At 37.8% G+C, this 15,383-nt stretch overlaps 1 protein-coding gene across 1 annotated transcript; it reads right to left on the minus strand.

Moving 5' to 3' along the window:
- Window positions 1-5,531: 5,531 nt before the first annotated feature.
- Window positions 5,532-12,411, minus strand: sparcl1 (SPARC-like 1). The gene is made up of 12 exons (XM_049719462.1): window positions 12,188-12,411; window positions 11,305-11,411; window positions 9,630-9,685; window positions 9,493-9,546; window positions 8,511-9,416; window positions 7,846-7,939; window positions 7,395-7,516; window positions 7,145-7,265; window positions 6,925-7,061; window positions 6,627-6,775; window positions 6,353-6,501; window positions 5,532-6,169 (listed from the first exon to the last, which is right to left on the minus strand). Exons 3-12 carry the CDS (start codon window positions 9,681-9,683, stop codon window positions 6,141-6,143), a joined length of 1,815 nt encoding a protein of 604 aa, XP_049575419.1. The 5' UTR covers window positions 9,684-9,685; window positions 11,305-11,411; window positions 12,188-12,411; the 3' UTR covers window positions 5,532-6,140.
- Window positions 12,412-15,383: the final 2,972 nt, after the last annotated feature.

Below are 15,383 nucleotides of genomic sequence, written 5' to 3' on the forward strand. Positions count from 1 at the left end.
AAGAATGAACTCGTATCTAATTAGATTCAGCCTTGAAGTAAGACCTTCGTTGGAGATCCGTGAGCTTTTGAATAGCTTCAGTGGGTTGACGTTGAAAACACGTTGAGAATACGTACACGTGACATTTCATCAGACATGAGGTTGGCTCAGCAAAAAACAAAAAACAAAAAAAAAAAAGCGAGATGCAATTTCATTAGCCTTTGGAATTCCACTTAAGAAAGACACACAGATTTGTGAAATATTTTAAACAAAATATGGAGTTAATTACCATTTGGCTACTATACAAGCTAACACTTTTTGAGAGAAGGCTTTCCATAACATTTTGCATTATTGAAATTCTATCCATTCATTCTGAATGATATTTCCAAGGTCACTGTCGTCACTTCCAAGGGCTTAAAGGTCAAGGCTCTCAAGCTCTTAAATTACTAAATTCATTTTATCTTTCCTTTAAGGACCATGCATTGGATTGAAAGATATCGCTCTCCAAAAGGTCATGGTTAAAAGATACATTAAAAATCAGTGGGAACTAATGAATCTAAACTCAACTCCTGATTGCTTACTCTAATTGAACAAGTTCTTTCTCAACTTGAACTAGTCAATATTCATCCGCATTCCCTTAATAGACTTGTTGATGACGACGTTCTCTCAGAATTGTTTCCTAATTTCCATTTGGACCAGAATTAGAAATCATTTCATGGTAACTTTTCTGGGGACCAGGGTTCTAATAATTGTAAGAATATTTTTCTTCCCAATAAATTTGAATTAGTCTTCAGAGCAGGTTTGTTAGTTTTTTTATGGTGTGCTTTGTGTGTTATTTAATACTTTGTTTTAATTATTTTTTTAATCAGTTTTACTACTAGTCTTAGTGTTATTAGGGTCATTAAGTAGTAAGTAATTTAAAGGTCTCGACTGTACGAATGTACAAAATTTGACCCTGGAATATATATTTTTTTTATTACCATTATATCCAGTGAGCAACATGTCATAATCTCTGAAAAAAATTGAGGTTGATGGAATTTCTCCAATCTTTGAGAAAGAAATAAGGTAAAATAGGTAAACCCATTTCACAGTGAAGTTTTGGATTTTTCTGTGTCTGTTTGACAGATCTCGGTCGATTTACAACATTTCCAGACTTGCATTTGGTAATGGACTCAAATCATCACAATTTGGGCATTTGGGGGAGAGCATGATAATTTCTTTTCCATTAAGGAATTTATATTCCATCCAGGTGTAGATGTAGAGCTTTCTGGCGAGCCACCTGGGAGAATCAAGCACAAGCTGTTCATTTCTAGTTCGTCTTGTTGCTATAACACAAGACGATTAACTTTGATCATCTACACAGTGATGGTCCAGAGATAATACTGGCCATTTTTTTATGTCACTGGAAATCCCAAACTTTGCAAAGACATCTGTCTTGATTACAGTTTTTGTGTTTATGAGGAAAACACAACCATTTTTGTGTCCTTTGACACATGAGGCTCCATCTTTCCTTTGTGTCACTGAAATGTTTACATTTCTCTTAATTCTCAGCTATAAAATACAAAAATGAATCGATAGCTTGCGTCTGCCTGCATTTGTTGCCCCAGGCAATAATATTTCGCTAGATGCTAAATGAAACAAGTATGTACGAGTATCGAGCCTTTGGGATGAAAATACAGATGTTACATTAGAGCCTCAATCATGCGACCTCTCTGGGTTTTTTTTTCTCCATGAATAAAAACTTTTTGTCAGGTTGTTATGACATGACCATGAATCATTAAATTTTGCAATTTTTTTTCTGAAGTCATCAGCTTTTTCTACTTTGTGGGCATGCGTACATGTTCATACAAAGAGGTTTGAAGATGAATACATGTACGTACATGTTGGACTTTTTTCATAAAAAATGCAAAGTTAGTATGTTTTTTTTTATTGAGGGAATAGACTTTGGAGAAATTACTTTTTAATTGTTTATGTACAAATCGTTGCGTATTTTTCCAGTTATCCAGTATAAAACTAAAAGAGGCAATGTAAATATTTTCTTACCTGCCTATTTCTAAGAAAAATGTAAGCAAGCCATCCAAGGTTTTGCAGGATTATGGCATCACAGATCCGCTGATTTACATAAAGATGCCCAACACGTCAAGTTTCTCCTCACACGACTGAGTATAAAACTGTGTTGTTGCTCGCATATCACATGCCCAAGCTCTGCCCCCTGGTCACCATGGAAACAAAAGAGTGATTTCAACCAGTATGACAAGCGACTGTTAATTGTACTGAAATCCTCAATCCTTTGTGCATGTTGGCAGATCATTGTCATATTTTATTCAGACATCTGGGAACTGTTTTAAATTGTGAAAAAGGTGCATCATATTAGCTTAGGAAAGTTAGCATTAAGTGTTAAGTGGGCTTGAAAAAAATATCATGTTGTAGGACTGTCTTCATCTTTATGCATTTGCTCGTTATTATTTGATCAACTGTCTGTCGCTCACTCTTAAATATAACCTCGATCACAACGTGCTATTATGGTATACAATGTTTTTCATTTGAGCACATGAAGGTGGTGTCATTGGAAAGAAGTGATGAAAGGACGCATTGTTTTCATTCTGAAGAGCAGCCGCTGAAAAGCTAGATTGAGCCGGCAAGTGCTACAGGTGAGAACAAAGCCGACACTGTATCAACAAATGCTGCATTATTATTTCTGAATATCTCACAAGTGGATACATTGAATTATGTGTTGTTTCTCTGCAGATATTGTTTTGTGTGTGCGTGCATGTGTATCTTGAGAACATGAGTCACAGATGGGCTCTAACTGCAGTTTTATTGGGATGTTGAGATCTTAACATGAACCGAAATGTATCCCTCTTCAGTTTCAATGAGGTAAGTCCATTTTAGGAAAAAGTGTGCTCTCCCAATAAGACATGATGTTCCCCATGGCATCGGTTCATATTGTTTACAACAGTAACACAATAAATTAGTGCACAAGACAATATCTGGATTCAATGAGTGCTATGAAGCTGCCTCTAAAAATGATTGAAAAATGATACATTTTTGCATAAAGTTTGAACTTGGGTGGACTATGGAATATGAATTATGTAAATATAAACTCCAGTGGAACTGCCAATCGTTTCTGTGGCACTCATTGATCTCAAAGTTGTTGTAATTTGAAAACAAATTCTTGCAAGTCATCATGCAAAGTGAGCACTCTTTATTAATTTGTTTAGTATTTCTCTTTGACAAGTAAAATGACTCGCTTGGATCGTAAGAGGCAAAAGAAATGTGTTGGCAGGAAAATAGCTAACTTTACTGGTGATTTATTGGTTGTCTTAGAGTTAGTAAAGCGCTGTATAGAGTGTCATAAGTTTCTTTAAATGTATTTGTGTCTGTAATTATGTGCTGCTGTGCTGCCAAGCCCTTTCCGATGTGGAGGAAAAAACAGGTTGTGTAAATATTTCATTCTTTGTAGCTCATCGTCAGCATGAAAATGAAATTATTCAATTCAATCATCGTATCCCTGGTCATCGTTTTTAACCTGGGCGTTTGCTTACCGTCTCTAAAAGATACGCTGCGTACCCGAAGCGTCATGGCTCACCTGTTTTCTTGGTATGGTCACATGACATTCTCAACTTGTGCACAATAGTTATTATGAATATGCTCACATGCAATTCCAATTAAGCTTAAGAAATAACTGTTATGTTGTGCCACATCAAAATCAAAATCTCTAATTTTCTGACAAAACGCAGTACTGCCACATGCCAATAATGTTTACTGTGCTTTTCAATTAAAGTGTTGAAAGACTAAATTGAAATTGAAGAAAAAACTATTAAACAATTGTAATGTTTTGATTGTCTCTGTTATGTGATGACTAAAGGTGGATTATGTTTTCCCCTCCCTGCAATTCTTGTATCCTCATAATTTAACAAGCTTTTTTGGGCTTCCTTTGATAGCACAAGACGAAGCTGATTTTTTGTTTACCGATTCCTTGTCTATTTGAGTGAAAGTAAAGCTGTGTGTTATTCGCATTCTGATTAAAATAGTATATATATATATATATATTTTTTTTTTTTTTTTAAGTATTCCTGTGCATATTTTTTTACCAACTGATTTACTGAGTATGTGAGCTTACGTTCTCACTGAAATGGTCGCAACGAAACCTCGTAACATTTAAGAATGGTGGAGCAATATGGACATGCTCTACTTAAAGCATAATTATGACACAGAAACAGGAAAAGTGCTGCTCTTATGTCATGAGAAAATGTTTTATCATGGAAGTAGTCATGAAGCTTTGCTTGGAACAAATGACACCATTCCAACTATTAGGACTTTGCAATTAAATCATCCACCTTTTAATACAATACATTACAGTACAAAACAGGTGTCAAAGTCCTCGAGGGCCGGTATGTTAGGTTAAATTATGAAAAAATACGATTGCACAATAATTTTTCTGTGAAGTGTTTTTTATATGAACTTTAAAAATTTCTCTTTTTCAAACATGGTAGAAGCTTAGTAACAAAGACACCTTTGCTATAGAATATTTTAGGATGCTTTCTTGAGACATAGATGGATATTTGTTTGCTTTTTGTCATTTGTACAAAACACAATTCAAGGAGCCATACCCATGCAGCCAGTACGCTGTGTTTCTGTCAATGAAATCCAGAAATTGTTTAATCCAGTGTTTACAAGATTTCATTGAAAAAGTTACTATTTTCTTGTCTGTTTAGAAATTAGATCCTGCTGAATTTGTTGACATTTTTCCCCCCCATAAATGTTCAAAAATGACTTTAGCAATCATATTGTTAGGCTAACATTTTCGTTTTAGTCATCACAATGACTCACAAAGCATATTGTATTGAGAAAATGTAGAATGCTTCCTTTTGAGAGGCCTCATCTTTTCCTCAGTGTCCTGGAGGTTTCTTGCTTTTCATCTTCTGCCCTCATTGTCATCCTCGTGGCGAGTGATTGCATCCTCCTGTGGCAAGCTGCTATCCCCCACTGACTCCTGATTTTTAGTGTCCGCCTTCCCGCTACCAGCGAATACTAAGAGCTCCATGTGCCCAGCAATTCACCTGCGGGCCTTCCCCAGCATGGGTTGCTGCAACCAGCTGCTTTGGCCCATCAGGTCCTGTTTGGCCCACTTGAGAGGTTCCACCCTGCTGGGGAATTCCACCAGAAAATTTGTGCTGCCATCCATTAAGTTGGGTCAATATTTGCGCAGTATGGTTGTCACTGATTCCTGGAGCTGGTCTATTTCTGTTAAGCTATGTCTCAGCACGTCCTGAGGACAAAGCAGATTCCCGCATTACCAAGACATTCTTTATCAATGCAGCAGCAGAAGATGAAGAGCTGATTGCTTCTTTGAAGCGGGGTCACCATCTCAAAATTTTGCAATCGTGTTTTGTATGTTACTGCAATCAACTGGACACTGCTTAAAATTTTTAGGATTGGTTCTGATGCCATTGCAGCCTCTTGAGACTTGGGCCAAAAACAATACCTGCAATTACCGCATTAACTTTTGATGTATGTACATGAGTCAATGTGGATTCACCAACACAATGTGTGTTCCATTCAGCTTTTAATGATTGCAAACATAAACAGCTTCTAAGGTAAGTTGCATAGTTGACAGAAATAATTTTTCATTCTCAGTGACGCTGCAAAATAATCTATTCAACGACAATTACAGTAATTAAGAAGCCTACCATCTAATACATTGTCGACTAAAAAAATGCATCTAAAACAGAATGAAATGTAGAAATTAAAATAAAGGATGTTGTTCTCATATGAAAGGTACTAGGATGCTAGGTCATTACATACATAAAAAGTAAAGAAAGTAGTGACTGCTCTTTGCAGCGAAAAGCAGATATTGGAATTTTTGCTCATTTTGGTCTGTTCATACTTGTGACGCTGGCATGAGGGACTGCTTTACAAAAAATATTCTGCAGTAAAGAACAGAAAATGGTCTTCCCCACAGTTGAAAGCCTAGATTTGTTATTTTTTTATAGATTTTAAATGAGTAAGGTAAAATATTAGCGTTAGAGGAAAGTTAAAAGGTCCAGCCCAACCCCTGATTAATCGATTACTGGGCTAAAATGTGTGTCATGCTCAAACCGAGTTGTATTTTTGGAGCATCTGCCAACTTGTGTCCATTAGTGAGCCACAAAGTGAACTTAGAAGAGAAGGTTGACGTCAATGTCATCTGTGGAAAGATGAAAATATTGGCATTTGAAATTGACAAAAAATATGGATCAAGTCCTAAGCAGCCAATAAATTAATTAGTGTGTAGCAAGTGCTTTCGCAATAATTACATTAAAGGGTTTTTTTTTTTCTCTCAATGACGTTCTTTACTTATTTCAAATTGGCATGTGTTGTGTGATCTTACTATTCTTGATGCCAAAACAGGAAGTCCACTCAGTAAGGGAGACCTGCTTGTCCTTGTCGGCATCACACTCTTGAAAGAAGCGAGAGGTGCAGTGCTCCATAGGTACCAGAGGGACTCGGAGCGGGGCCAGTTCTGAGTGGGACAAGATTCTGTACAAGAGACAGTTAAATATGTTCACAGTATGTAATATCCAATTTTTCTGCTTTCCTTTGTTGGAGGGAATAGATGTTGATCATATACAGTAGTTCCTTAAAACGTATTTTACTTATTATACCTGTCAGAGGGGTGTTGGTCCAGTTGAGCAAATTGCCAGTGCACTGGGTAAATGTACATGTTGTAGTTCTTCTCAAAGTCTTGAACCAATAGTTCGACTGAGTGATTACCAGCATGAAGACGTCGCTCGTTCTCATAGATTTTCTTCACCTATAAAAAAAGACCAAACAACTTCACATCTGTGGTGTTTGTTTTTGCTATTGTGGTTTATGGTGAAATATATTTTAAGTTCAGAGAACTAGAAGGGTAGAAAATGCAGCAATGGCAAAGTTTTTGAAATAAATAAAAGTTAAACGCGCTTTGAATCGTTGCTTGGAAGTGAGGTAGCCGGGGGACACATAGTCATGTTCATAAAGCTGCAGCAGCACATTTTTCAGCCAGTCCCTCATTCGCAATGGGAACTGGACCAGCTCGGTGTCCTCACATGGAGGTATCACTAAGCAAGAAAAAGAAAAAAAAAAAAAAAGGTCATTTATTTTCCATCCATGAGTTTGATGTAAAATGTTGACACGCTCTCACATTTGCATGGTCCTGTGTAGTCCAGATGAAGCCTGTGTCCCCTCTTGGTGCCTTCCAGCTTGCATTTAGTGGCGAAGAGTTCACACGAAGTGTTGTATGTCTTATTGTCCGTACCGCAAACCTTCAGAAATTAAATCACAACGAGCGATATCGGCGGTTTGTCTTGTTAGCATGTCTGCTTCACAGTCCAGTCTACTTATATTAAATAATGTGGTTGGACAAATAAGCACAAATTGTGTTTCATACTTACATGATCAAACTCATTCAAACTAGAGGGACACTGAGAGGGTTCCTGACAGACACAATTTGGCTTTTTATCTTCATCAAGTATGCACATTTTTCCACGCTTGCAGCGGAAATTATCGCATAGATCTGAAACCAAAAAAACAAACATTAATTGCACTTGACTCAATGATGTCATTCCATGACTGATTTGCTTTAGTTCAGTGTTGATTGCTGAAAATCCAGTGAGCTATTACTCAAAAGCACCATCCTGTGACATACCATCGCCTCTCAAGCTTGTACAGTGATTAAATTCAACCTGATGTGCCTGCATTCAGCCCCTAAGCTGGTAGAGCTGTGTTTTGCTTGCAATCATGAAGCAAGAATGGCTAATGCTGAAGTTTTAGTTAAATGCGCCAGTCAGCAGATTGCGAGACTGTTGGTTTAGTGATTGAGTCAATGTTTTGGCAGACACCAACCAGGAGGGGCTTCTGGGGCAGGAGAGGATCTGGCACTCGGGTAGAGATCCACCTTGGCCCTTATCTGCACTGGGTTCACACCTACTAAAGAGCCCTGCAGGATGAAATATGGGGAAATATTCAAATGTTTGCAAACAACGTAGAGGGGTGTGTGAATGTTTACTCTGCTTCTACTGCAGCTAAACCACATTTAGTCACATTTTTACTTTAGGAGCACCTTAATGGACACATGTAATTACTTTTGGCGCCACTTGAGGGCAGCAATACTGCCCTTCCAGAAATAATCATAAAAAACCACTAGATGACAGTATCACCCTACAAACATCTTCCTGTTAGTGTCTTCATATTATTTACGAGGACCAGATGGCCCACAAATTGAGAAAATTCACGTATATTTGACACCCATTGAAATGGAGAATTTCTCCATCATGAGTTTTCTGCGAAAAATGATTATCCGTTCTACCACGATCATTATTAACAATTGTAAGTATTTAAAAACTAGTGGTACTTGTACTACACCATAGCAAATTCCTGGTATAAAATAATGGTTTTGAATGTTACGGAATAAATTAATTCACTTTTCTTCTTTTTTTTTTAAATGTGTTTTTGAAATTTTTACAAAATGATTGTTTTCAGCTTTGGAGGTTCCCTCATGTGTGCCATACCCATTGTCCTGCTCTTCTCCTCTTTGCCTTCTGAACTGTGTTGTGATTGTGAGTCTCATGAGGCGTCTCTTGGCTCTGTTCGTGTTCATCTTGATTTTCCTCCCTTTGTGGGGAGTGCTTCCTTGTCCTTTGGTTCTTCTTTGGTCTCCTTGTTTTTCCACTGGCATCATCTCTACTCTCAACAGTACTTTTCTCCTCATCCTTTCCAGCCATCTGCATCTCTGAGTCTTTTGCCTTGTTGTCTTGGATTTGAAGCTGACTTGGCGCTCCTTGAGGTTCTGTTACATCGTCATCTATGACTCCAGCATATTTATCCTCTTTGATATCTGATTTAGAAACAGACGTTATTTCTTCTGTGTGGTCTTCCACTTTGGCTAGAGGTGGCATAATTGCGCTATCACCAGCATAGTCAAGATTTGATATTATCTTGAACTCTGAGCTGCCTTCAGATTCTTCCAAAGAAGCAACATTTCCTTCTCCTAAAGATTCATCATTTTTCTTGCTTTGCATCTCCACTTCAGAGTCTTGGCTTTCTTTCATTAACATTTCACCACCTTCCCCACTCTCATTTTTAACCCGCTCATCATGCGTCATTGCCAATTTCTCCTCTTGCACTTCTGTTTGTCTGAATTCCTTTTCATCTGCACCTGTGGTCACTTCTTCATCCATCTCTTGTTTTTCTGCTTCATCCTCTTCGGCTGCTTCCTTGTTGAGAAGGTCCACCAGTTCCTCCTCACTCAAGAGGACCGCCTCACTTTTTGTCATCTCAGAGTGGCTACTCGTTTTCTCGGCGGCAGCGTCATCTTCTGCGCTCGCTTCTCCTTCTTCCTGTTCGTGGTTGCCCTCTTCAACAGCCACTAAAGTGGGTAAGACTGATGCCTCGTTGGCCTCCTCAATGGCAACGTCCTTATTTGAGCAAGACCAAAATAAATTAAAAATTTTAGATATTTGTTAAAGGAAAATCATTAAAAGTGTACTTTACCTTTTCCTTGGCTTTGTGCGAAGTCCTATGTTTTCCATGACGATTATTTTCTACCTGTATAAAATTACAAATGTTAATAATTATGTCTGTATTTCAAAACTTCTTTAAATAGTCTGCAAAATTACTTTTCTACTCACAGATAAAGGGAATACTGCAGCCACAAGGCAAATAAGTACTATGCAGGCCCTCATGCCTGAAACAAAACAAAAAAATACAAATTATATTTCCATCAATCACTACAGACAAAATGGCAATGAAATGTTTTAAAGGACAAATCTTAGCAACAAACCACATAGATTTCAAAACCGTCAAATATTTTTCATTCCACACATTTGATTTAATTTGTGTGCAAAGCCGTCCCCCATCATCATGGTAGCGGGCCTCACTTTTAAAGCTAAAGTAAACATGAAGTGACTACCAGACTGGAAAAAAAGTAGACTAAGTCCACAGCCGCTTTTTGTTGTTGTTGCAGAGTAGAAGCAAAGCAGACATTAGCGGGTTTGTTCCCTGGGAACCAAGGTACTCTGGATTGGTCCAGTTAACCCATGCAGTTCAAGTCAATACATGGCTACAATGTGGGCAAATCTTGAATAAGAATTATTTTATTTGGTACTTTCATATATAGATGGAGAAATTCACTTTTCTTCATACTTTTGTAATGCTTGTAATACAAGTTGTGTGGACACACCTTGTCATTTATAGTTTTGGCAACTGTGTTCAAAATGTTGATTAGTCCAAAAAAAAAGTGAATGTCTTTATCTTTAAACTTGGTCATAAACGTGTCATCCTATTCATTCTTTAGACATTTAAAAAATACTTATGAAATGAGCTGTTGGTATATATTTGTGTTCATGGGCTGTTGTTGAATTTTTAAGAAGGGTGGGAGGAGGTATATTTTACCAATATTGTTAGCCGTGGGCGGGCGGTCAACAATTTAAAAAAAACAATAAAAATAGCACACTTATAGGGACTAAATAATACTGTAGTATAAATTTGTGAAAAAAATATGAAATTGAGTGTGGGTGTTTTTGGTACGCCAGCAAAATGTAAAATTATTAATTTTACTAATATTCTTTAGTATATTGTATTATCAAGAAATAATAATTAATAATAATTAAATCTCAAATGTATATGTAAAATAGTTTTTACACATTAGCCAGGTAAATTATATTATATACAAAATCATTTAAATTGTAAAATGAGTACTGTAAATGTGCTTATTTGACCAATTTCATTGAGAAATCGTTTCATTGACTAAACAAATATTAAAAGCCTGTCGATAATGTAAAAAAAAAATGGTCCATAGCCAACCCCTGGCCTATTCCTTGCCAACCCCGAGTCTAGACAGTGTATTTTAAGCTTTCATTTGTGGCATTATTTAGTTGAGGGAATTTCTCAACCTAATTAACTCTGGTAATAAATGTCAGTTCTTCAAGCTGCAATTACTGTAAAGTGTCTGTCTGCTAGAACATCTGCCACACTGATATATGGGTAAAATAAATGTGAACTATGTACTGGTTCGGTGGCTTCATTATGTAACTCGTCCACACTTGACTAATTCTCAGACACTGAATACCTTAACATGCACGTTTTCACAATTATTGTCTAGACATCTGACTTGAAGTTCTTATATAGCAGTATTCATTACCTCGACACAGAAATCCCAAAGTATCTGAGTAAAATAATCAACGCTCAACTTTGGCACAAGCACACTAGCAAGAGCTGCAATAAATATGTATTAATTAGAGAACATAAATTAATTCACAAATTATCAATCTGAGTATAAAACATCAGTACGTGATGAAATAATACCTGAGATAAGTTGCTGGAAGAACGAGAATCCTGCACAAGTGCATTAGTGTATGTGCCTCTGCTCAACCTGGGAAAAGTCCTTTTGTATTCCAGACGAGGATCAAACTCTACACAAACACACACACACACACAATGGGTCAGTCACGCCAACATTTTGACAAATGGGTTGGGGTCCAGCGGCCCTCAGCTTGTAGCCAGTCGATCACAGGGCACAGAAAATAAACCTAGCTTTTACATTCAAACTCTCATTAAAACCAACTCTAGAACGGAGCTGGAATTGAAATCCCGACACATCTCGACTGGGAGAAGCGGACAAGGCCAGCAGTAAGCAAGTCAGTGACCACGCTGAGTACATTGAAACTTTTTCAAGATATGGCAGCAGACTGGCTGAATGTTTGTTTCAATTCTAGTTTCCCAATAGCTCTTAAAAACTGATTTTTGGTCTTTCAGTGTGACAATTCCATGCGCTAGCCTCTGTAGATGTTCTCTGCTACCACATTCCAAAAACATGAAAATTCATTTCCGGCCAGTTCCTTTGACCAAGGTGCTGACACAAGGTCTGGATTTGGTTCCCCAGACAGTACTCAGCCGGCCACTGCTCCCTATGAATGGCTTCAAAGCAGAGAACACATTTTACTGAACATTCTAAGTACCATAAGCACAAAATAATACAAATGCATGAAACCTGTCCAAGGAAGAAAAGCATGTTCATCCTTTGATTTTGCCGTACCCGCTCAGAAATGTTTGCCTCTTGGATTGCCCCAAAACATGAAAATCACTATTTGTTAAAATGTTCAGAAACAATATGGGCTTCAACTGACATTTATCAAATATCTATATTCATATATTTATAATTTATTAAATTTGTTATTTTGTTACCCACCACAGTGTCACGGAATCAGTGGAGCAGGGTGACCAAATGCAGCTTGGACCAGGGTTTATTGAGGGAAAAGGTAGTTGGAAAGGAGGATGAGGGGAACAAACTAACAGAACCGGCAAACTAACATAACTTAACGACATGACAAAACAATTACTGGACGACAGAAACAGACAGACAAAGACGTGGGACGGAGACAAGAAACAAGAACGATCCGACAGGAAGTGACACACAGACAGGATTTAAATACGAGACAGGTAACGAGAGAAGGGTGACTGCGATTAATACATTGATTGTGAGTAGACACAGGAAGGGAGGGGCGAGTACACAGCCCCGGACAGAAACCATGACAACCTACACATAATAAAACAACCAGGGACGAGTCGTGACACAGATTGCTTAAAAAAAAAACTGTTCAATTTCCTAAAATTCGTACGTCACTGAAAATATTACGTCCTACTTTCTAGGTCAATTTGAGGTCCTTGAGGTCCAGATTCAATCTTTCTGCATAATCATGGCTCAAGAAAAGGGCACCCTTCAAAACGCCAAACAGGATGCGGTTGGGTCGGACAAAATGGCATAAAAAGACCATTTTGGGGTCAAGCGAGGGCCCCCATGAAAGATCACACCTGATGTGACATTGATGCAGGAATTCAAGAGCCTGGACGTCATCGTTCTCTTTACCTCACTCAATCCTCAAAAACGTATAACGTCTGTCACTGGCCAGAACACAAACAGTCTCATGTCAAACAAGTGCAGGTTGTGAAACCCATGATAAATGGACCCTATTTAGACCTTGTTTACAGATGACTGAAAATAGATGTTGGCAAAATTATCTTGATATGCCCGCTTGTTGGGCAGCACGGTAACTTAGCGGTTAGCGTGTCTGTCGACAGTTCGAAGGTCGAATCACAGCTCCAGACTTCCTGTGTGGAGTTTGTATGTTCTCTCTGTGCCTCTGGTCAGTATTTATTTTCTGTAACGAGCAGACACACATCACTCCCATAGTTCAAATGCTCAATCCGAGAGTACTTTGTGCAATGTCTGTTTGAACACGTAACAGTGATTTTTAATTCACTTTAAAAAAAAAAAAAAATCCAGCTCCAGACATATTCTTCTAAATTCAAGAATTGTATTTAACTTCTCAATCAATGCAACAGTCTTTGATCCATATTGCATATTGGGGTCTGTTTTTTTTTTTTTTTTTTTGCTGTTCAGAGTGCTGGCATTCATTATTCATATGATTTGTCTGCCTAATGCATTGAACCAACAGGTGATAGAAAAAGTCAAGTCCGTGGCAAATGTTCACTCGCCTCAAGTTATTTCCCTTGCGTAAATTCACAAATATATAAAGTGACTGCCAAGGTCATCGCGTCACTCAACTTCATAGAACCACACGGGGAACACACAGACATAGTAAACCGCATGTCTGCGTGCCACAACAAGCATCAATCAACTTCGCCTCACTCCGCCCTTTTCTAAAGCAGGACACCGAGTGGCGGCTGTGGTTTGCAAAGCGCTCCAGACTTTTGTGAACATCCCCAACCTAATTACAGGTTTCTTGTTCATGGCCAAACTCCAAGGAGGTTAAACAAGGAATTCTTTAGTTTTATTTAAAGCCAGACCATATATGGACAGCCAGGAAACTTTCATAAGCCTCAAGCAGGAAACGTACACCTCTTTATTTCGGTATCCGACATATCTTACTTCCCATAGCTCCAAAAACAGGCTACGGTTACATCATGACAAACTCTTTCTTATCTACAATAGGTTACATAATTAAATTATGATTTGGCCTTATGTTTAAAGAATAATGGTTTAAAAAAAAAACTGAGATACAATACAGAATATTTTTGATGTGTGTTCCTGATGTCGATTTATCCTACAGCCCCAAATCTCATTTACTAATGTTTTTTGAGGAGAAAATAGTTTGCTTATATGAACAATTGAAAATTATGACCAAAAATGGAAACTAATCGTTCATTCATAATTAACTGAATTGATTTTTTTTCTTGTCTCATTTTTTTTCTTTAACAAAGCAATAATTTGTGGTTTTTGTATCCAATACTCATTCAATACAAAAGGATATCAAAATACTGAAATATTCAATTGCTGCAGCACTAATATTCATTGTTACTGTAATTGCTTATGCAAATTAAGTCATAATGATGGTTAATTAACTATACTATAATAATCTGATGAGATCTGCAGGCTGGAATGTTGGGGGCAGATTATCATGGACAGACAGCAGTTTTGATTCAAGTGGTGAATATGTAAGTCAACAGGAAACAAGTATTACATCGTCTATGGAACTCTTCCGCTCTGAGTGGGAGAGGTTGTTTTTTTTAACCACAAAGGGACGAACACAAACCTTATAGTAATTATGACAAGGGCTGTGTAAGTTAAAATTCAGTTTGCATCTATCCGTCTATCCGTCCGTCCATCTATACATCCGTCCATCCATCCATCCATCCATCCATCCATCCATCCATCCATCCATCCATCCATCCATCCATCCATCCATCCATCCATCCATCCATCCATCCGACCCATCCATCCATCCATCCATCCATCCATCCATCCATCCATCCATCCATCCATCCATCCATCCATCCATCCATCCATCCATCCATCCATCCATCTATCCATCCATCTTCTACAGCACCGTGTCAAACTCAAGGCCCGGGGGCCAGATACGGCCCGTCACATCATTTTATGTGGCCCGCAAAAACAACTCAAATTCATGTGTCATTACTAAAATTGCAAATTGTCTTCACTTTTAAAAATAATGTTTTGTAATATATTTGAACAGTTTTTAATAGTCTGATTTGAGAAAGATTTTGTTTTGTAGCTTATACTATATATAATATGAGGCGTTCATGCATTTATTCGGGTTGACAGTCATCGTGGCCCTCCAAAGGAAACTATGACTACAATGCAGCCCGCGACAAAAATAAGTTTGACGCCCCTGTTCTACAGTATCTAAAGTGTCTGTATGTCTGTCTGCGGAACAATTTTTTGGTTTACACATCTGGACTTGTAAAGTCCCTTCATACTTTATGACACTTGGTTTGAAGTTGTAGAACTTTTTTTTTTTCAAGGAAAATTTACGTGCGTGCATGTGAGTGTGTGTGCGTTTGTGGTTTCTGTTTGTGGTTTGTGTGTGTAATCAGCACTGTCCCGCCAAAATGTGTTTTGAGCT

The sequence above is a fragment of the Syngnathus scovelli genome, chromosome 5, assembly GCF_024217435.2.
Source record: "Syngnathus scovelli strain Florida chromosome 5, RoL_Ssco_1.2, whole genome shotgun sequence".
Lineage (NCBI taxonomy): Eukaryota > Metazoa > Chordata > Actinopteri > Syngnathiformes > Syngnathidae > Syngnathus > Syngnathus scovelli.